Source organism: Coenobita brevimanus, chromosome 64, assembly GCF_032717465.1.
Source record: "Coenobita brevimanus isolate Jiangsu-jjx chromosome 64, ASM3271746v2, whole genome shotgun sequence".
Taxonomy (NCBI): Eukaryota; Metazoa; Arthropoda; class Malacostraca; order Decapoda; family Coenobitidae; genus Coenobita; species Coenobita brevimanus.
This window is the reverse complement of record NC_137017.1, coordinates 21,900,628-21,923,465: the sequence shown is the minus strand read 5'-3', so window position 1 is coordinate 21,923,465 and position 22,838 is coordinate 21,900,628. Positions and strand designations below refer to the sequence as shown.

The 22,838-nt window shown below is 42.7% G+C and overlaps 1 protein-coding gene across 1 annotated transcript in view; it reads left to right on the top strand.

Moving 5' to 3' along the window:
- The window catches only part of bbg (PDZ domain-containing protein big bang), a 172,567-nt gene that overhangs the window by 108,801 nt on the left and 40,928 nt on the right, over window positions 1-22,838 (top strand). Inside the window, exon 3 of the mRNA XM_080276087.1 lies at window positions 18,176-18,337. Within this exon, the coding sequence (XP_080132213.1) occupies window positions 18,176-18,337 (162 nt within the window). The remainder of the gene's footprint in view (window positions 1-18,175; window positions 18,338-22,838) is intronic.

The window sequence follows — 22,838 nt, the reverse complement described above, 5'->3', positions numbered from 1 at the left end:
AGAAGCCGTATTTGCCAGCCAAATTTCCCTTCCCCCCTCCCATCCTTTCCTCTTAGCCTTATCTCCCTTCCTCCTTTCCCCTTTTGCATCCTCCCCTTTCCTTCCATCAGTCCCTCTTTACCTTACTCCTCCACCCTCTCTCCACTTCCCCTTTCCTCCCTCCCCCCATCCTCCCCCTCCAGGCCCTCTTTCACTTTCCCCCTTCCCTCCTTCCACTCCCTCATTCTCATTCCCCCTTCCCTCCCGCCACTCCCCTATTACTTTCCCCACTTCTTCTCCCTCATCTCCTTATTTACATTCCTTCCCTTCTCACACTCCACTCCCACTTAGTCTCCTCCCCTCTTCCCTCCTGCCACTTCTCCTTATGCTTCCCCTCCCTCCCTCACCCCTTCCGCTCCCCCCTTTTCCTTCCCATTCTTTCTATCCACTCTCGCTTTACCTTCCGTCCTTCCACACCGCCTCCCCCCGGCCTGCCCCTTTCCTCCTCTTTTGTCGCCTACCCTCAGAAAGTTGAGCAACCCAAAGTTCAGGTTTATACTCGGATGGGTGATCACCTTGGGCTGGTGTTGGCAAATTCCCACCCGTGTCGCCTCGTCTCTCTCGCTATGTCTGTCTCTACCCTTTCCAGTACTGTGTATTCACCCTGCTACTATATAGTTGTGTTTAGATTATGAGAAACCCTGGTAGTGAAGGGGTTGAAAAATGATGTTTGTAACCCATCAGTTTTAAAAAAGAAATCTCTTATGAGGACTGTGATAGTCAGGAATAGCAAGAATAAAATAATACAGACGTCACTGGACTGAAGGAGCACGGGTAGGGGTGATGAGAGGTAGGAGGAAATTAAATCTGGAATTAGATTTTTCTTGTAGTAAATAACACTTGATGATTTACATTGATTCCTGTACCGATTTCTCGTCTTTCTTTTTTTTTAATGCTATTATTTTTGAGGGATTTGATTCTTGTATGCGTGTGCGTTTCTATGTAAGAGTGCTTTTCAAAGTTTGTGCATATGAGTGTTTATGATTGTAAGAGAGAGAGAGAGCGAAAGAGAAATGTGTGTGTGTGTGTGTGTGTGTGTGTGTGTGTGTGTGTGTGTGTGTGTGTGTGTGTGTGTGTGTGTGTTTTATATATATGCTTGTGAGCCTCGTTTTGGGTACGGTACGTGTGCTTTGTGTGTATGATGCGCATCTGTCTTTTTTTCACCCTCCTTAAGGCTTGGCGTGATGCAGGCGAATGAGAGGGAGATGAGATCCCCCAGGTGTTCGCAGGGGAAAGTGTGGTTGGGTCATGAGCAGCCTCCACCCTGCTTTCCTCTTCACTTCCCTCACACTTCCTTATTTATGCAGACTTTCTTCTTCGCTTCCTCATGTCTTACTTTCTGATTCCTTCTTCGGTGCCCTTCGTACCCAGTTTTTCTCTGCTTATCCATATCACTTCTATTTCCTTAACTTCCTTTGTTTCTCCATATTTATCATCGTTACTGTGTACCAGTCTTGTAGACTTTCCTCTTCCGTCTTTCTGGCTCCTTCCATGCCTTTAGCTTCTTGTTTCTCTCACCCGCTACCTATCTTCCTTGTTTCTTTCTACTTACCATTGTTTGTTTATTCACCTGTAGTTCCCTCTTCCATTTCTTTGCTATCTAGCCTTTTCTCATCCTGTCTCATTTCATTATAATGATCATTTCTTTCTAGCTATCTTTGTTGTTCTCTCTTCATCCATATCTTTCCCTCTGATTTCTTGTGCTCTTTCTTTCGCGCGTAGTTTTTATATATTTGTGAGGATAGGGGATTGACAAGAGATCGAGCTGGCTGGATGACTTTTGTGAGGAGAAACGCACGACCAGGCATTTGGCATCCCTTTTTAACGTGACAGCGTCCGGACTGACTCAGTCGGGTACTTTTATGTGAAGCTACAGAACGTGGTGAATGTTTTTTGCGTATCAGATAGAGCCAGGATTCTGGGGACTTGATTGGTGAGCTAATGGAAGCATGGCCCATTGGATTGGGCAAATTTGGGCTATCTGGACGTTGCTATTCCTCACCCTGCCCTTGGAGGGTCCGGATGATGATGATGATATGTTCTTAGTTCCTTCATGTGTTTAGATTTCTCATTCTTCCTGGTTTCGTTTGTCATTTCTATTGTACCGTCTTCCTAGTTTATTCTTTCCTTTTTTTCCTCCTCCATTCCTTGTCATTCATCTCACCTCTCTATCCTTCGCTCCCGTCTACCTCTGCCTCTCCCTCTTCCTTCATCCCAGCCGTCTTCTCATCAGGCTCCACCCTCAGGTTAGAAAAGGGCTGGGCCGTTGTGGGGGTCGTGGATAAGCAGGGGATGGGCAGGGAGACGAGTGTGAGGAAAGTTGGGAGAAGCGGGAGGTAGAGGAAGAGGTTTAGTTGTTAGATGACAAGAAGTTGGACGAGGAAAGTGAAACTAGCGAAAATAGAGGAGGAATTAGCGAGTGGAGCAGTGGGAAGAATTAAGAGCTGGAAGAAATATAACAGAGGAAACTGAAAGAAGAAGAAGTGATGAGTGTGGTGTTTAAAATGGGGCTTGCGAGAAGAAAAATAGAGCAGCGACTCCGGAAAGACAGTGGGATAAGAGGAAGAACAATAAGAGAGAAAAGACAAAAGACTTTGGAATGATATAGAGACATGGGCGGAAAGGGACAACGAGGAGTGAAATTAGAGAAAACAAAGACCTGGTAAAGAGAGAGTGGGTGAAGTGCTGAAAAAAAAAAAAAAAATGACGGAGGAGGAAAGTGATGATAAGCCTTGAAACAGGTATGAAAGAAAGTGAATAAGCACTTAGTTGTAAACCGTGAAATGGCGCAACAGTAAAAGCGAATAAGAAGACGTGGCTAATTAATTCAGAATAAAGTGAGAGGAAAAGAGAATAAAAGTTAAATGACAAAGGAGAGAATGCTAGAAGACAGGGAAAAAAAATGCCATACAAACGTTAACAGTGGTTTGAAGATATAAAATAAACACGGCGTCAGAGCACGAAACAACAAAAATTTTTACCAAAATAGAGTGCGAGAAGAAAAAAAAAAGTGAAATGGCAAGGAAAGATGCATGGAAGTAAGTAAAGAAACACCTGACAAACGTTAAGCAGTGGAATGAATCAGCAATAACACGGAGTAAGAACAGAAAACAATGAACATTATTCTAAAACGTACTGAGTTAGTAAGAAGAAAATGTGAGTAAAATGATAAGGGAAGAAGGTTGTAAAAAAAATGAGAAGGCTTGGGTTGGATTGGGCTTCGGTTCTCATACTCCCGGATTTGGGCTTCATGTATCGGCGATTTTGCCATGCCTTAGCTCTTCCAATTCTTAGATTTTATTTTTTCTTTTCGTGCGAGGATAAGTTTTACTGTTTTTTGTGGCGTTATCGGGTTTATTATTTTTTAATTCATTTTGTTTTGTTGTATTCCGTTTCTTGTAGCTATTGTAAGTTTTTTTTTTTTTTTTTTTTTTTTTTATCATCATCATCATAACAAAGCTGTACAGTATGGCATCAGAGAAGATATATCCAGTCATTTTTTTATTACGAGTATCCATTAATGTTATTACACACACACACACACACACACACACACACACACACACACACACACACACACACACACACACACACCTTGCGTCAGAGAAGATACATCCAGTTTCATTCATAATTGTCCCTTTTTGTTTCACCCCCAAAACACACACACACACACACACACACACACACACACACACACACACACACACACACACACACACACACACACACACACACACACACACACCATCTTCGTTTTCTTACTGGCCGACGAGATCATGTTATTTTAACTTTATAGAGATCTTCAGATACTGGTACTCGTTAAGAAGTTTCCATCTTTGTTCCAACTCGTCCTTTCCTTTCTGTGCCCCCTTTTCCACAGTATTTGCCTGTGTTTGCTCCGCGCTCCACCCGCTCTCGTGTCGTCGTGAGTCCCTGTGTACGCTGTCGTGGTTGTGTGTGTGAAGTCAGACGTCCTTGTGCGTTCCTAAGTACCTGTGTGCGTTCGTTGGTGTCCTTGTGTTCTTAATCCGGGAACGTTTAAGTTTGAATGTACGTCCTAGAGAATGTGTATGTTCTGGAGTTTCGCTATATTCTGGAGTTCGTATGTTCTGGAGTCTGTGTACAGTCTTAGACAAAAGTCGTGTCGCTGCTTTGTCCGATGATTTAATGTCAGTCGCGAAACAATCTGAGAGTCCCACCCCAGTAACGCATTCGAGACTGGCATGCCCTAAAGGTTAGTCTTTTATCAGATGTCTTCACCAAAAATCGCGACACGACTTTTGTTTTAGACTGTACGTTCCGGAGTTTCTGTATATTATAAAGTCTGAGTACATTATAGAGTTTGTGTGCGATCAGAAATGTATATGTGCCTTAGAGTCTGTGCGTCCTGAGTCTGTATATATTTTGTGATGTTTATGTGTGTTCAAGAGAGTGCATTCAGGAGTCTTGTGTACATTTCATAGTATCTAGTCTATGTGCATTAGTGTGTGTGTGTGTGTGCCGATTTGTGAGTTGCCGAGATTCTGGATGCCGTGTGGTAAGCGGTATTGAGTTTCCGGTCCTGCATGTGTGGTACCATGCAAGTTAGAGGCTTGGCGTTCGTCACCGACCATTTTGCTGCTTTGAATGTCCACGCCATTCGACTGAATTATTTCAGCCTGCGACAGAAAGATTGATTCATCTGAGAGAAATTTTGACAGTCTAAGGATAAAGAGTGCTAAATAAGGGATGAATGGATGGCAGGTGGCCACTTATGTAGATCTGGGGTATAATGGACGGGGATAAACTAATGCAAGATGATGTAAGCCCGTTCAGCAAGAACGTATGGGTGAATGAAGTGGAGTGGAGCAAACTGGTGTGGAAAGGGGTCGAGCTGTAAGTTGGGTGGGGCTGGACGGGGTGAGGCGGTTCACAGGTTCACCACCCTCACTATTATTCTGTTGGTGTGGATGAGGCCAATTCCCCGCATACCGGAAGACATGTCGGCACTCCGGAGGGAGCCGTGGAATAGTCGTAATATTAAATATCTACCTTATAATTCCCGTAACTTTTTTTTTTTTTTGGGGGGGGGGGCAGAAGGGGGAGGTTGGGAGCAATAACTGAGACCACTAAAACCGAAAGGTCAAGTTTAACACACACACACACACACACACACACACACACACACACACACACACACACACACACACACAGTTCGTCACCTCAGAGCTTTCCTTGACGGAACAATCCAAATTAAAGCAGCTTCCCTGACAACACAAATCCTTATCTGAATTCCACTGAGAAAGCAAAAAAGTAAGGATTTTCGGTTGAGTCGGAACGTCCTTGGCAAAGGTCGACGTCCAACAAACGGTGCGCCTTTTGTCTCCGGTTCATTTTCTCTTTACCATTGTGCCCCACCAGAAAAGATGGGAGTGAAAAAGGAATGGGCTTCACCGATGCCATCTTACGGCTAGTTTGCATTATGTTGCTCTTGTCCACAATTGAATAGCTGCCTTGAGGGCATATACTGGGTGGGGCCGGAGGGAGGAGAAGAAGAGATATTGGGGGGGGGTGAGAAAGAGGAGGGAGGGGGGGAAGAAGAGGGAGGGGAATTAAGAATGCAGGAAGAAGAAAACGAAAGGAGCAAGAGAAGGGAAGAAAGAAGAAAAGAAGAAATGGAAGGGTAAAGGAGAGGAGGAGGAGGAAACGAAGGAAAGAGAAAGATGAGGGGGGGGGGGAAGAGAGAGAGAGAAGCTCACACGTACCCCTTGTGGCCGAGGAACTGTGGTGGCGGGGAGAGGTGGGATTGGGGGTAGGGGGCACATGGACAATGCCTTGAAAGTAGGCGGAGGGGGAAGAGGGATTTTTTTCACTCATTACGAGACGAGTATATTTTGCACATACGAGTACTTCAGTAACAGGAGCTCCATTCAGCAGCTAGAAATATCAGTGGGTAGTAATTATATAATTGTTTATATAATATATACTAGTTGTCTCATGGTAGTAAATACACTTTCCACTTGAACATTAGCTTAACCTAGATTTATTGAATATATATGAATCTTTGCTAGGTTAGTATTTTAATGTAAGTAATTTTTATGCATACACTCATACATGCGTATATACAAGTATACACTAGCAGGGGTTCAGCCGCGGCGACAGTGGTCAGCTAAAAGGTATTATATATGATGAAAGCATATGCATACTTTGGATTGTACTGTTACACAGTAGGGTATCTGTACAAGCTTGCGAACGGTAATGAATTGCGGTGACACTTCACGATAATAATTAACCCATATCCCCTCCCCTGCCTCACGTTCCTAACCACCTTCCGTTTATATTCATTGAGACGCACTCACGAGCTATTAACTCCTGCTTTTCTTTCCCTTAAGTATCACATTATTTGTCGTTGAGGTAGCACCTCTGTTACACCTGCAGTAGTAAAGGCGGAATGTCCATACGCCCTTGAATATGGATTCCTTTACGATGGGGCGAGTAACATGATTATCAGTTGTCGCAATGTTTGATCTTAGCATCTGAGATAAGAAACTATAAACGTCGTGCCCAGTTATTACAAACAGTTGGCCAGCTTCCGTATTTTAAGTTTATACACCTAGACATGGACAAGAAATGGTGCAAATACACACACACACACACACACACACACACACACACACACACACACACACACACGAGAGAGAGAGAGAGAGAGAGAGAGAGAGAGAGAGAGAGAGAGAGAGAGACTTACAAGGAAAAGTTATAATCTCAAAGACTTTATGGTCCATACCAAAGAGATACTTCGGATCTGTTTGGTAATACAGTAATACATACCCACTACACACTCGTTCTAGTGTGTAAGGTTCCATCGATGGTTCTTTTAAAATGCTCTATATTGTGTGTGTGTGTGAGGCAGACAGACGGCAGAAAATGTCGTAAGTAGTGCTGTTGTGGCAAAAAGAAATAATAAAAGGAGAGGTGGTGGCACATGGAGGAGAGGTGACACAAAGAAGAGAGGATCAGAGATAAGGAAGCCGGGGTTGGCAGACGTTAAAAAAAGAGGGGGGGGGGTGGAGTCAAAGAGGGGGAGGGGGCACAATGAAGAGGGGGATCAAAGGGGGTAAAGTGTGGATTTACATAAAGTAGAGAGGTTCAAAGAGGGTGAAGTGTGGGTTTACATAAAGAAGAGACGATCAAAGAGAGGAAGGTGTTGGGTTGGCTTAGAGGAGAGAGGGCCAAAGAGGGAAGGTGTGAAGATTGGCATAAAGAAAGGAGGGGCAGGTATAGGAGTTGACAAAGAAGAGGTGTATGTGGAGTATAGAAGTTTGCATAAAGGCAGGGGGATCGAAGAGGGAGAGATGTGGGGGTTGGCACAAAGAAGAGGATCAAATAGGGAGATGGGGGCGACACAGAGAGGGATCAGACAAGGCTGGGACTGACACAAAGAGGCCCCTTGGCAGCAAAGCAGCGAGTGTTGTCAGAAATCGTTCAACCAGGAAGATCAGGTATGGCAGGTGGCCCCCAGCAGGCCACCCCAGGCTGCTTGTTGCTCCTCCTGCCTGTGGATCTTTGTACTCATCCCATAACTCCTGTCTTTTACGTTTTCCCTCCTCTTCTTCTGTACTTCTTCCGTACCCCCTTTCTTGTACTCCTTCCTTACCTCCTCTTCTCTGCTTCACGCGTACCTCCTCTCTTCCCTCTCCCATTCATCTTCTCCTCGCTTCTCCTCTCGTACCATTGTCATCCTTAGTTTTTCTCCCGTTCCTCTCGATCAATCATCCCATTCTACCATGTTATAGTTCTCATTCGTTCTCCTTCCGTTGATCCCTATCCGTCCCGCTCTCCTCACATACCTTATTCCTTCTTCCTCCCAACTTTTCATCTGACATCCAAACCTCCAGCATTTCTTTCTAACCCAAGAATTCTCCCAGCCTTCAGCTGCTCTTCTGAACCCCTTCCCCACCCCTATTCCTAGCATTCCACCCACTTTGCTTTTGCTCAAGCCTACTGATCCTCATCCTTCCTCCCTCACCCAACAACCGCTGTTCCTACATCCCACAACCACTACTCCTGCACACCACATCCACTCCTTCGGCACCCCACAACCACTCCTGCACTCCACAATCTTTCCTTCTGCACCCCATAACCACTCCTGCATCCTCACCACTCCTCCCATACCCTTGCCCTTCCTCCACATCCCGCCACACCTCCCACATCTCACCACTCCTCCCACACCCCATCACTTGTCCCACACCCCACCACTTGTCCCACACCCCACCGCTTCTCCCACACTACGGCCTTCTTTCCACACCCATTCATTCTCACATCCTACCACTCTCCCCCTTATCTTGCCGTTATTGTAGGCTGGAGGGGAATTTGGACACTGGGAAACGATTGAGCGTTTTATGTTTTAGTTAAGAATAACAGCCCCGTAAGCCGCAAGGAAACATTCTAAGAGTAATAATACCCATTCGGATCACTTCCATCTAAAACGGGTCCAAGCTGGCGCAGGAGGCAGAGCATCGGAGCGACGTCAGCTGGCACGAAACCCAAGTTCAGTTGACGCCTGACCGTGGTGGTGAATGGATGTATGCTGCACTCTCCAGATCGTGACACATTTTCAATCCGAAGTGAGGGAAGGTATGGGGGAGTGAGGGAAGGCGTAGGCATGTGAGGGAACCTACTGCTATGTTATACGGTTAAATGAGTCCGCACTTCTTGCCGTTCTTCGTTTTCCCTTATTATAAATGTTTAATTTGAGTCTGCCCTTTTATACATTTTCTTTTACTTAAGCCGACTGACGTCACACCCAAGCCAAGCCTCCCTGCGCCTTGAGGGAAAGTGAACCGACTTGGTATTACTATTAGTAGACTTAGGAAACATTAGCAGCAGAGTGGCTGGCAATGTGTCACGTTAGTAAATGAAGTTTGTAGGAAGAAAGTTGATGGTAGAGTGGGGAAAGGAAGACCTAGAACGAGGAGATGAAGTCCGAGATATACTTTAAGTGGGAAGTTTTTTTTTTTTTTTTTTTAGTAAGTCAAGGCAGATTGGACTGGTGGAAGATAATGTTGAAGAGTTATGCCAGCAGGGTTAGTTTACTTTCCCAGCCATTTATGTTGACGTGAGATAAGAGGAATGGAGTGGAAGGATAAAGTGGAGTGTTGTCGGCAACAAAAGTCATGTCGCCTCTCCTGCTTTTCTCTCCATGAACTTGAAAATCAATTCGAAGAATTCGAAGCTAACGGCACAGATGACAGTGATCTGTGTTCAGATTGTCATAAGCATGGGTTTTTATGGATACATGAGGCTGATTGTTAAAGTCCATGGAGAAGGAAGAAGGAATGGCAACAGAACTTTTGTTGCCGACTGGACATGAATCAGAGCGGCTTGGATTGGTAGGAAGGAACAGCGCAGAGTTGTGATATACGGTGCTTGGAATTGTTTGTCGTGACTACCCTGGATAAACTCTGGGCTTGAAAGTCTGCTAATAGATTAAAGAGTGACACATTCGTAAGAATATTCGTTCAACCGAGTGATTAAAGCACAATATCTGCAGTTTATCGTTCACGTGTAGCAACGGGTCACGAAATGTCTTCACTGTAGCAATTAGGCGATCATATTACCGCCCTGCCAACAAGCCACACCCTTCATTCTCCTTTACACTTAAAGGCAGCATCACACTGGGACAAAAGTGGCTAACATGCTAGCCAATTTTGCGACCCGCTAGCCAAACTGACTCACGGTGAGCGAGATTTTGCTTGCGAGGCGAAATGGATAACAATTCTCGCTCACAGCTTGTTGGTGGGATTAGAACTCAAATGAGCCTATATTAATTTTGTAATTGTTGAGAAAATATTCTGTTATTCACAGAAGGAAACTTTAACTAAAATTGTTACGTAAGTACAATTTAATTCATGTGATTTTTATTCAACTTTATTTTTTTCTTGTAACATGAAATAAATAATCGGACACTCGGGTGACCAGCCCGTGGAGGCTGTCTGTTTTGTCTCCAAACAACAAGTAGAAATCAGATTTCGATATGGATCCTGCAGCCAGGAAAACTCCAGTAGACTGCTGTGTGGCTCAGAAGTTGCTAAAGTACGTTAGAAGGTTGTAGAAACGGAGGAAAAAGGAGTGGATACTCCGTGGTGGTTTGTTTATAAATGACCACGAGGCGCCAAGGCAGACAACACTGTTAGCCGTTTCGGCTCGCAAAAACACATGAGTGTGACGGACACCTGATTCTGCTAGCCGTTTTTGCTCGCAAAACTGGTTTGCATGTTAGCCACTTTTGGTGTAGTGTGACGCCACCTTAACCCTTTCCTTGCGATGATTTTTCTGTTCTGTTGTGTCCTCCACAAGGCTATTTTTTTTAGCCTCGAGAAGATATCCTGGAGCGATGTGGTTAGCAGCAATTTCCTTTTTAAGTTCAGCATTGCTCATCTGATATGCCATAATCTGTGTGTGTGTGTGTGTGTGTGTGTGTGTGTGTGTGTGTGTGTAACAGCCAACACTGGAAAAAATTATTTTAATCAAACTTGGCAAGATCGGTGGATTTGGATCCCAAATGGGCCAGTTTCAGTTTGATGACTGAAATTTTCTGGAGGGTTGTTTTGGACTTACAGTTCCCATTGGTGTTACAATATGTGCTCGTGGAAGAGACAGTAGGGCATCTGTGGAGTTTCATGCGTCTTTAGAAAGAGAGAGAGAGAGAGAGAATCTACAGTCCGATGTCTGTTACTTCAGTGACGCTACAAACGGATGATATTGTTCAGCAGAAAATGATGGTAGCTGTGGTGGTGGTGGTGGTCGCTGTGTGATGGTAGTGGTGTTGGTAGATGTGGTGGTGGTGTTGTGATGATGATCGTGGTAGTAGCTGTGATGATGATGGTGATGGTAGTGATGGCAGCTGTGATGATGATGATGGTAGTGGTAGCTGTGGGTGTGGTGGTGCTGGTGTTGTTGCTGATGGTAGCTGTAATGATGACGGTGGAAGTAGCTGTGGTGATGGTAGTGGTAGCAATAGGTGTGATGATGATGGTAGCTGTGGTGGTAGTAGTAATAGCTTTGATGGTGGTAATGGTTGCTGTGGTGGTGGTGATGGTTGGTCAGAAACGGCTTTCGTTTGGGCAAGTGGTTTGCGGCCCGATCGAAAGCGAGCGTGGTTCAGAGACGGCTGTAATTTGGAGAAGTGCTGAGCAAGCCAATAGAGCCGCAAGGCTTTGGTAAATATCTGACGTTCGTCCCAAGGGTATGTGATTTGTTAGCGTATTTTATGCATCAGCATCGGCCAGTATTAATGACTGTTTGATACTGACGCCTTGTTTCATTGTTAATTCTGGTGTCTTCTACTTCGGGTTTCTTTAGTTAGTGAAATAGTAAAAACACATTTATGGCTGTCGACCACAAAGGTCGTGAAGGTAGATGTCATTATGAGTTTGGCCTCTTCAGTCCGGTGACATGTGCTTTAATTTATTCATGCTCTCCCCTGAGGATGTTATTCAGCTTAGAGAAGAATTTTCGAACTGGAGAAAAAAAAAAAATTGCCTTCATTACCCCTTCACTACAAGAGGCTTTAACTAAGCTGAATAATATCATCTGAAACAGACACGTAATAGGACTGCCCTCCTTCCAGGTTTTCTTTTTGCAAAGTTGGTTACTGTAACATCTTAAATATTTTCTGATACAGTATAGTTACCTAAATACGAAAAGGAGAATCATGAGTACTCGATGTTTTACCTGTTTTGTTGTCATTTTTCTCATTCTGGATTTACCCCTCTCTGAAATGTGATGATGATGATGATGATAATTTGAAATTTTAAAGCCTTTGCTGTATAAGGAATGGAGGAGTTAGATTTATAAGTTGTAAGTGAATTCTGTTTGATGGATGAATTATCACTTCCAATACGATAATCTTCGCTTTTCAACAGCATTAGTTTCAGCAGCATTATTTACCACTGATTGCAACGTTTCTGCCAAGGGTACTTGCTTTACAAGCATCACCACCTTCAACTGTGGCCTCATTATCTTTCACCGTTTACCGTGATCCGCAGAACAGCCACCACCCCCGCAAACACTCATCACTGTCACACCACTGGCGTTATTGCAGTGTCACTGTGTTCTCGTCCTCCTTCCGTTATCAAAGTCTGCCACGGCCTTGTTGATAACACACTGTCACCTTTCTGTCACTTCCCAACCGTCATTATTAGCATTATTATTGTCACTGATGTCACTACTACCATACCTCAACCATTCCACGTACCAGCACCACCACATTAGCCTTTCCTCATATCATCTGTGCAAAAATTTCTTCATTATTATTTCACGATCAATACGACCATCTCTTTACTTCCACTGACCTTTGGTCTTTCCACACATCCTCATTAGTACCACCACCTCTGCCTTTGTCGACTTCGCCTTCCACTCCCTCAGACCACCACCTCTGCTGCTGCCTTTTCTGGTTCCACTAGACTTTTTTCATACATTCACCATAACCATTGCTCCCCAGTCCTGCTACTTATGTGCTTCTCCGTTCCAATCATAGATGTCTTTACCTTCTAAATACCACCACTAGTATCTGTCCCGTTACTACTGCCACCACCACTACTTCTCCCCATACCCCCATCACTACCATAAGCACCTGTCTCATATCGCCCACATCGTTACCTCCACGATCTTTCCTGATACCATCAGCACCACCACCACTCACTATCGCCTTTTCCCTACACCACCGCCACCGTTACCATTCTCTTTTCCTTACAACACCATTCTTCACACCTCCACAACCACCACCACTCCCCACCACACCACGAACACGTTCCCCACCAACCCACCGCCATTACGGTATGAGGCATGGAGGCCCACCATACCAGACGGAGTCATACTTGAACATCCCACTGTGGCATTCTTGAGCCCCCCACCCCCACCCCCGATAATGACTGCTAAACTAGGGTCCTGGCTTTTGGGTCTTCTTGCGGCCTACTGTGGTTCCTGATGACACTCGGGGTAATCGCAAGCTTAATGGCTGGGGTTATACAGCCAGGGGGAGTAGAGGAGAGATGGGAGTTTGAGGGAAGAAGGTGGGTGCGAAAGGGAGGGAGGGGAGAAGCGGGATTTGAAAGGAAGAAGGGCAAATGGAAGGGAGGAAGGGGGGGGATTGGAAAAAAAGAATGTTGAGTGGGAGGGAGGAGAGAAGAGGAAGTGGGATGCAGGGGAGAAGCGGGGTTTGGAGAGAAGGGGGAGTGGGAGGGAAGGGAGAGGTGATAGGTGGAGGGAAGAAGGAGATGGGTGAGAGGGAGGAAGAGATAAAGGACGTGGAGGGATGCGAGTTGACAGAGAGACGGTAGTGTACAACGAAGCAGAAAGGAAAGTAAACAGCTACAAACTCTTTGGTCCTTTCGTGTTTGTATGGTATAGTGAAGGTTATAATTAACTAAATTATTCTATTAGCTAAAGACGAGGATAGGAAAACAGAAAGGCACCCCCTACCCACCAAACTCTCCAGCCGAAGCTGGCAGGAAATAGTGAGAAGTTCCATCATGTAGCATAGAAAAGCTGTCATGGAAGTTTCATAGGAAAGAGGGAAAGGAACTCATATTCTACAGTATCCACTTGAAAAGAAAAGTGTTATACTAGGATTTTTGCTAGTCCAGTGGGGTTCTTCCAAACAGGGAGGAACACCAAAGAAGGTCTCGACACATCTGAAGAGTACAGGGTAACCACAATAACTCCAGATGGCAGGGCGAAAGATTTGTTGTTTCACTGGCCTTTACACAGTTTTACGTCCAAAACCGTGAGATCTATATGCAGGAATGGTCAGTTGGGGTGAAGGGGAATTGGAGCGGGGAAATCTGGAGGGAGATGTCCCGGATATGACATTTACACTCGCTGCCAGGGTATTCTCTGGAAAAGGAAGGGGCCGGGGTTTAACTTCACGACTGTATGGGTGTTGTACTGTGGTGAATTAGTGGCACTAAGGCTAAGGGGGAGATGGCTACAACCTTGGCTCTTTCTTTCTCTTAGTCTGTTGATAGGGTTGTGTGGTTTGTGCCCAGAGTGGGTCTAGCGGTGAAGTTAGAAAGGACCTGAGACAGTTGGGACAACAAGTTTATGTTACCAAGCCCAGGATTCCTTTTCCAGGGGTAAGAGTGCACTCTTTGCCTGTGGGAGGGGATGTGTGTGTGGGGGGTTTGTTCCAGCTTCAGCGTCATGTTGGGGAAGCCTCCTGGGCTCCGGAGAGTGTGTGGCCTGGAACTTCTGCGTTGCCAAGCCCCACCGTTACACAGTCTGTGGATATGAGCTGGAGCATGTGGGTAGATAAAGACTTGGTGTAATTGTGGACTCAACCTTGAAATTTGAAGAGCACATTCTAGGAAAGATTAAACTGGCCAACTGACTGAGGGGTCTTATTTGTTGAGTCTTCTCCCACCTCAGTCCTAGCATATTCAGGCCTCTATACACAACCTTTGTTCGAAGCCACCTGGAATATGCACAAGCCGTTTGGTCACCCGTCAGCAAGAGCCTAGAAAACAAGCTAGAACATGTACAAATAAGAGCTACCAAGTTGGTGGATGGACTTGAACATCTCGACTATCCAGAAAGACTCAAGTACCTAAATTTACCAACACTGAGATATAGAAGGCATAGAGGGAACATAATAGAGCTCTGGAAGCACTTAAGCATCTATGAAAGAGAAATACTCCCAGCATCCTTCAAGCCCTCAGATAGACCAAGCTATCAGTGCAACAGACAGTTATTCCAGGATCGCCCTGTTGATGGGGTATTCGGTGTACAACGCAATATTTTCTACTATTGGACAGTCAGTATGTGGAATGAACTCCTGTCAGAAGTTGCCGAGGCAAGGTCAGTCAATTTGTTCAAGAATCGTCTGGATGACCATTGGAAGAATACAGGATTTAAGTTTGACCCATCCGCACGTTTGACCCATCCGCACCACCGTCACAGCCATCATATGGTCTACTATCTGAGAGCGCAGCATAGAGTCATCATCTCGACTGGTCTGTGAAATGTAATTAAGTGTACCTAAGTGTTAAGCGTATAACTAAAATTCTGTTCAACCTTTCTAAAATGTCAGCATCAGTTAATGAGTTTGAATAACTCTTAAAATGTAAAATAACATTTCCAATTATTCTTTCATGCCAGTAATGTAATGGAAAATAACATCTCACACACCACACATGCTGGTATCTCATCTGGTAATTTTTGATACGGTGGACAGATGACAGTTTACAATAATCATTCTAGTGGATATGTAGTTCCAAATTTTTGGAAAACAGCACCTCACCTGCCCCTTTAGTTTATCTGATTCCAGAGTTACTGTATTATGTTTTCATGCTTTTCAAGATGGTGGAATGGGACTTTTTTTTAATACAGGTATACCCCGACACAGTATATGATACCCCTAGATGGAATACCCTGGCTTAGCGATAGGGGTAGAAATAACACCATACCCCACCTAACAGTGACCAAATCTCAGTTTAACGATGGGTTTAGATTTTTTAAAACCGATATTGATGATATTTTAGACTTGAATCTTGTGTGTAAGTTGAATTATAAACTTTTTAGACATAGATTAATGTGTTTTGGTCATAGGTGGGGTGAACATTCTCATTTTAGGGAACAGTTTACCAAGTTTGATTTTTTCTAGACATATTTGATGATTTTCATATTTTATTGTTGGGTTTAGGTGAGTTATAAATTGCTTTTAGGCTTAGTTTAGCTTGTTTTAAAGCTGTTTGGGGATTTAGGTGAGCTAGACGCTTGTTTTTGGACTCATATAGGTGGGTTTAGGACTTGGTTTGGAGGGAAACCCAAGACTAAAAAACACGTCCCTATACTTTGCATGTTAAATCTACCCCGATATACGATACCCCGCCTAACAATGTTTTTTTTACTCAACCAATTGCATCATTAAACTGGGGTATACCTGTATTGTACCCTAACCAAGTCTGCTGTCACTTCTCAGGGGCAGCCTACACAGCAGCTAATTTTCATTTTAAATGATTCTGTTTACAAATCCATCATGCAAATTAGTTGAAACAAAGTGGTCATGGATTCCAGAATACAACCCTACTAGAATGTGACTATTAAAATTGCAAATCTTCGTTATAATTGTGAATAGTGTTTTAAAGACGTAATGCTAATGAGAAGCGCTTTAGATAGTGTTATAATGTTTTAGATTTGTTTTTGCATTATAGGAGCTTATCTGGTTATGGTAAAATTGTTAATGTTAGTGTAAAAATGGTTAGTCTTTAAAGTATTGATGCTACGGGACCTGGGCAGCTTCAGTTAAAGTGTGTTCAATTTGTAGTTTTTATTTAACCCCTAAAGTCCTATGGCTGACGATGATGGGCCTCGGAAAGTGTGCGATAAAGTCCTATGGCTGACAATCATAGAGAGGTTACAAAAAATTGGGGTGCTGTAACCCCGCCCCTTTTATGATGTAAATGGTACCGAGTCAATGAAAACTAAGAGATCGGGTTGTGGGAAGCATGATCCGGCCCCCTCCTCAGGTGTGAGGACCCCCCCTCCCCAAGCCATCTCTCCACCTCCCTTATCCCCGTTGGATCCTGCCCTCTGTGACCTCTCCCACCCAAACTACTCATCATACCCCCTCTAGACTATTGGCTGTGTGGGGCAGACATATTCCCTCCCTTTTCCCCCCTCTTGATGCCCCTTCCCACACTTCTTCCACCTCCTTATTTCCCCTTACTTCTCAAGGACATCCCATTCTTGCTCATAGCAAGGAGTGAAATTTTTTTTTTTTTAATTTTTGAAGGTTAATTGTGCAGTAACCATTAAACATATGGGAGTGAAATATACATTTTCTGGTGTGTAAAATCGAGCAGAGAATCTATAAGACCAAAATTTACTTTGATGCAATTTTTTTTTTTTCTCCATACACAAAGTAACCATTTTTATTTTTGATGTTCTTTGACGGTCGATATTGCGGTAACCACTAGTCATATGCAGTGGTGCAGCCAGGATTTGTCCAAGGAGGGGGGGGGGCCACCTGCCCCTGTCACTAGTCACCACCTGCTACAAAGTATTCTGTGTTCATCCTTTGTTCTAGAATGCGCATAACATTGATTGCCTGTACATCTAATTTGATTCAGCTGAATACTATATGTCTACATTGTAGATCCTGAAAACCTGTAACACAAAGTAAAGTTTCATGAATGGAATAAAGAAAAAATATAGATGATAATGCGGGAATTAAAGGAATTACAATAATATATTGTACGATTTGTATGTTCACACGTGTTCAGAAGTAAACAGAAACTGTAATGACGGCTTTAACATAAGTTGAAAATATAAAACTAAGCACATAACGCTGTAATACTGCACAAAAGACACATTGTGGTAGAAATTCAGTTGCACCAGTGCAGTACGCGGACACTGTCAGCCAGCAGGTCTGATGTTCGTCAACTTTAGATGCCGTTTTTTACGAGAAAACTCGTCGGTCACCCTGTCAAATCCATTATCATATGTCTGTGGATGTACAGCAGTGTGAGCCCATTCAGGTGCATTTGTTTCATCGTGGACTGCAGGTAGGTCTTGAGGTACGTGAGTGCAATGAACGATCGCTCGTTCGTGGCTGTAAATTTTATAAAGTAAATGTAGAAAATTTTTATGAAGAACAGGATATCGGATGATGTATTAATGTATATGTAATTGATAATGCCCAAATACAAGTCCAGTTCTCTGTTGAAACATGGAACTGTATGAAATAATATCACTGATATTTCCATGTTATTTCCACAAATGGACGGAAACAGTGATGGTTGCCCATGATGCTAGGCGCTTTTTGGCATATACATTTTCAGGTGTGTGAATTCAAGCTGTTGAAACCGGTTAGAAAAAAATTTACCTCGGTGAAATTTTAAAAATCAGACCATTGTTGCAGTTCTGGGGATAGGGGGGCTGAGAGATTTGCGGTCATTTGGGATTAAGTATGTCCCACTTAAGAAAGTTGTGGAATTGCAGGAGTCCCAGTTCTCTCAGAACCTGTGTTAGAGATGCGAGCCTATTAAAACTGTGAAGCCTTGTTAAAATAATGAATCACTTATGAACTTTTTAAAATTGTGAATTATGAATGCTAAAATCTGGAATAATTCCAAAATGAATATCAATATTGCAGGAGTTGGCACAGCTGATTGAGGAGGCTAACCAGTCTCTTGAGGAATCAGGCACTCCATCACACGAGATATTGGTGGTGGTGCTGCACAGGGAAGTAGTGGCGCACGGATCCATTGGCATCACGCTGGCGGGAGGGGCAGACTACGAGGCCAAGGAAATCACCGTCAGTAAATGCACAGTTTTAACCAGCTCTATGTACTTTTCATGCAGTAGAGACAGCTAAGGGAAAAACGGTGATAGTATCCCACTTCATATTTATGATCCCCACTTTTTTTTTTTTTCCTTGGCTTCCTCAGCAGTCCCGGACACCACTGTTGTGGATACACATGCTCATGCACATTAATATCTGCACATACTGTATACTTTCATACTGTTGCAGATATAGGCGTACACACATGCCCACCTATATGCACTCATGCTTATTATGCATGCGCATTCGTACAAATGCACTCATACTTAAGCAAATAATTATATTTATGCATATACATTAATACATACACAAACACTGGTACTCAAATATATGCACTCGAAGTCCCATATACAGTACAGTGCTATAAACACTTGCGCGCGCACGCGCGCACACACACACACACACACACACACACACACACATACACACACACACACACACACACACACAAGGAAAATCATGTGTTACTAATCTGTTGAGCTACTATGACAGAGTAACAGACACATTACAGGAAAGAGAAGGATGGATGGACAGTGTCTATTTAGATTTCAAGAAAGCATTTGACACAGTACCACACCAAAGACTCTTATGGAAACTGTACCATCAAGGAGGAATTCGAGGCAAACTGTATTGTTGGATGCAAGATTTTCTCATGAAAAGAAAATGAAAACAGTACTAAGGGGAAATTACTCATCATGGAAAGAAGTGACTAGTGGAGTACCACAAGCTTCAGTGCTGGCACCAATCATGTTTTTAGTGTATATAAATGATATAGACAGTAACACTGGAAATGAAAACTATCTAAATATGTTTGCAGATGATGCAAAAATACAAAGGAGAATTACTAACACAGACTCTTGTAAAGAGCTACAAGGAGAATTAAATAAACTTCATGAATGGAGTAATACATGGCAGATGGAATTCAGTGTGGACAAGTGTCATGTAATCAAGTTTGGTAAAAGTGGAAAAAGACCTGATTGGGATTATACATTAGGAAATAAAACCCTACACACATCAGAAAGAGAGAAGGACCTAGGTGTGATTGTCAATAACAGACTATCTCCGGCTGACCACATCAGTGAGAAGGTACGGAATATGTATACACTGCTTGCCAATATGAGAATAGCATTTACATACATAAATGAAGACATGCTAAGAAAGATAATAACATCATTCGTCAGACCAACCCTGGAATATGCATCAGTAGTCTGGAGTCCTCATCTCAAAAAACACATAGACAATATTGAAAAAGTTCAAAGGGCCGCTACAAGATGGGTACCAAGCTTAAGGGATCTAAGCTACGAAGAAAGACTAAATAAACTGAATCTACCAACACTACAGAAGAGAAGGAAAAGAGGTGACATGATTATGCTATATAAATGAATATCAGGGAAGGAGAAAATAGACATAAATGATTATTAACGTATGGGGAAGCATCAGCAAGAGGACTGCAAAAAAAAAATGCATAAAAAGAGAGGTGATAAAGACATAAGGTTTCCCAAATAGAGCAATTGATAAGTGGAATGCACTACCGAATGAAATAGTGTGTGCCAAAACAATTCACAAATTTAAGGATATGTACGATAAATATGGTTTAAGACACGGGACAGTACGAGCTTGACTCATTCCTGTAAAGATACAATTAGGTAAGAACACACACACACACACACACACACACACACACACACACACACACACACACACACACACACACACACACACTCTCTCTCTCTCTCTCTCTCAGGTGGTAAGATGGTAAGAGGTATTATTCAAGTTGAATTTGCAACATTTCATTGAAAGCACAGTTGCAAGCCATTACTGGGCAACACAGGGTCCTCTTACCTTTGTGTACTGGCCAAAACCTTTTTCAATGATTGACCAGTAGGCTACATTTGATATAAGTTTATGAATACAAGTATATGAAGATTTTGACGTCAGTACATTATAAACTTTTAAAAATATACGTAATATAAAGAGATGTCCACGCTATAACTTGGTGAAGGGCACAAGATATACATGGTAGTGATGACCCTTCAGTTTAGTACTAGACATCCATATTCTTGACCCTGCTGAGGATTTTCCATCGTATTTTCTGGGAAGGGGAGCATGGTCATGAGGGTTGTTGACGAAACACTTTACTGATACATACTGCTTGACTCCAGGGAAATTGGGCTTGTTACAGGTCAGGGCAAGGTTTGGAATATACTTGAAAATCAGACAATGGCCATGCTGGACCCAGTGTCGGAAGTAGAATACAGTGCAAGAACTTGGCTGAAGGCCACTCCAAGATTTACACCCATGAAGGTGTTAGAACTTTCAGGGAGTTTCAAGGAAGTTACTAAGGTGAAAGTATTGTACTTAAATGTGAAAAATAAAAATTTTCATATGAATATTTCAAGGAATTAGATAATACAGTTGTCCCTTTGGTCACTCCGACCTTTATTTGTTAAGGTGATACTGCATGGATAAGAACTTATCACCCATTTTTCATAATTACAAAATTTTTAGTATAGAATGATGTGAGAGACAGCATCGTTTTATGCTAGGGTGGCAAGCTGCTGACACAGCTCGTCTGCATTACCTCACACAGGTGTTCTGTACTTCCTATATCTCACAATTAATGGTTTTGCCTTCAAAATATTAGTGGCATAAGTCTGATACTTTCAAAATACCTTTTAGAGGATTAGAATTCAATATACAAACTCATAATGGTACTACGAGAAGAAAAAGTTCCATGTTGGAGGACATGGCATTGTCCCATGGAAGCGTAAACAGAGAGAGAGTGAGAGAGTCTCTTCCCTTATTGAAGAGCTCAACCTCCCCTCAGGAACCCTTATGATAAATCTTTTAAACTACCCATGATATTTCCTTTTAAAAATGTGGATAAATATTGTAAAGTATATAGGAACTTAGCAGTAATATATTAGTTTAAAGGTTTCATCACTCAGCTGAGAAGAAATACATACTAGATTGATGTAAAAAATACATAACTTCATGACAAAACTGTATAAAAGCATGGGATATCAAGATGTAAAGAGTAAAAACATTATTGGCATTTATTTTCAACTTGTACATTTGGATCCCATCATTCTAGCACCTTCACCCCACTGCTTCTCTCCGCTAGGGTCACACCACTTTCCTCATGCCCATCATATATTATGTTTGCTGTACATCATACAGTATATAACTGACATATACTGGATCTGGCCCCAAGCCCTCTGTAGTGTACAGTATACAGTATTTCCTTTTGACTGAGTAACTTTTTTTTTTTCCATCATTGTTGAAGCAGTGCCGATGCAAGACGAGTTTTGCACAGTATACTATGCAAATGCCTAATTGAACTCCTATTATTAATGTATTCATGTTGCCTATGATATCTTGTCAGTGGCGGCTCAAGAATATGAGTGCCCAAGGTGAAAGTTGGAAGAAGGGTCCCTTATTAAATTACTAATTTCACTCGATAATGGGTTAATTTTACATGTCTCATTTATTGTGTGCAGGATTTATAAAATGCAAACCATCTAGATGGAAACAAGAAACAGAATATTTGGCTACCCCTTTAACCCAAGTAAAAAGTGAACTCTTATTAACACTTATCATCATCATCATCATTATCAACTTCATCACCCTTACCGACATCAACATCCCATCTCTTTTCCCAGTCATAGGTGGGGTGAAGTAAGGTTCAGAAAGCAAAAAAGGAACAAACATGACAGTGGTTGAAGTAATCAACAGCATCCCAGCTGAAAATGGCCACACACTTATTTACTGTCTATTAAAGCCCCTTGAAACCTGGCTGATCCTTATAGGCACACTTTCACATGACACATCGTTACCTATCAGACAGAGTCAGTTCAACAATTATTAATTAAAAAAATAAAAGATACCAAATCCTTGTCATGCTCTTCTCTGTACAAAATTCATCTATCCAGGCCAAACCTTTGTCCAAAGCCTAGCGTCTTCAGCTTCCATTCCCCATTCTCACACACTCATTTACTATATATCCTCTTCTTGGCCTATACCATGCCCCCCCTCACCATAAAGCTCTCTAACATAATATTTTTTTACCACCCTTTTATACCCTGCTTTTCTGCATAACCATACCATCAAAGTACACATTTATCAACTCTTTTTGTCTTCAGACTTTTTTAACTCCACATCTCTCATGAATCACAACATTTATTATCCAAATCACTCTGCACACTCCACAGACGTTTTTCATTAACTCCATCTCCACAGCATTAATGCCTGACTTTTGTTTTCATGCCACACCAATGTCTCACCTATATTTTCATGTTGGCAATAATAATTCTTCATGGCACAATTACTCCTTGTTAGTGCGAGTCTTTTTTCCTTCCTTGTGCCACTGTATCTACCATTTCTTTTGCACATTTACCTCCTGTTTTTTTCATTTCACTTGGATCAAACATTCTCATTGATTCAGGTCTCTCTTCATTTATCATATTATCTCACT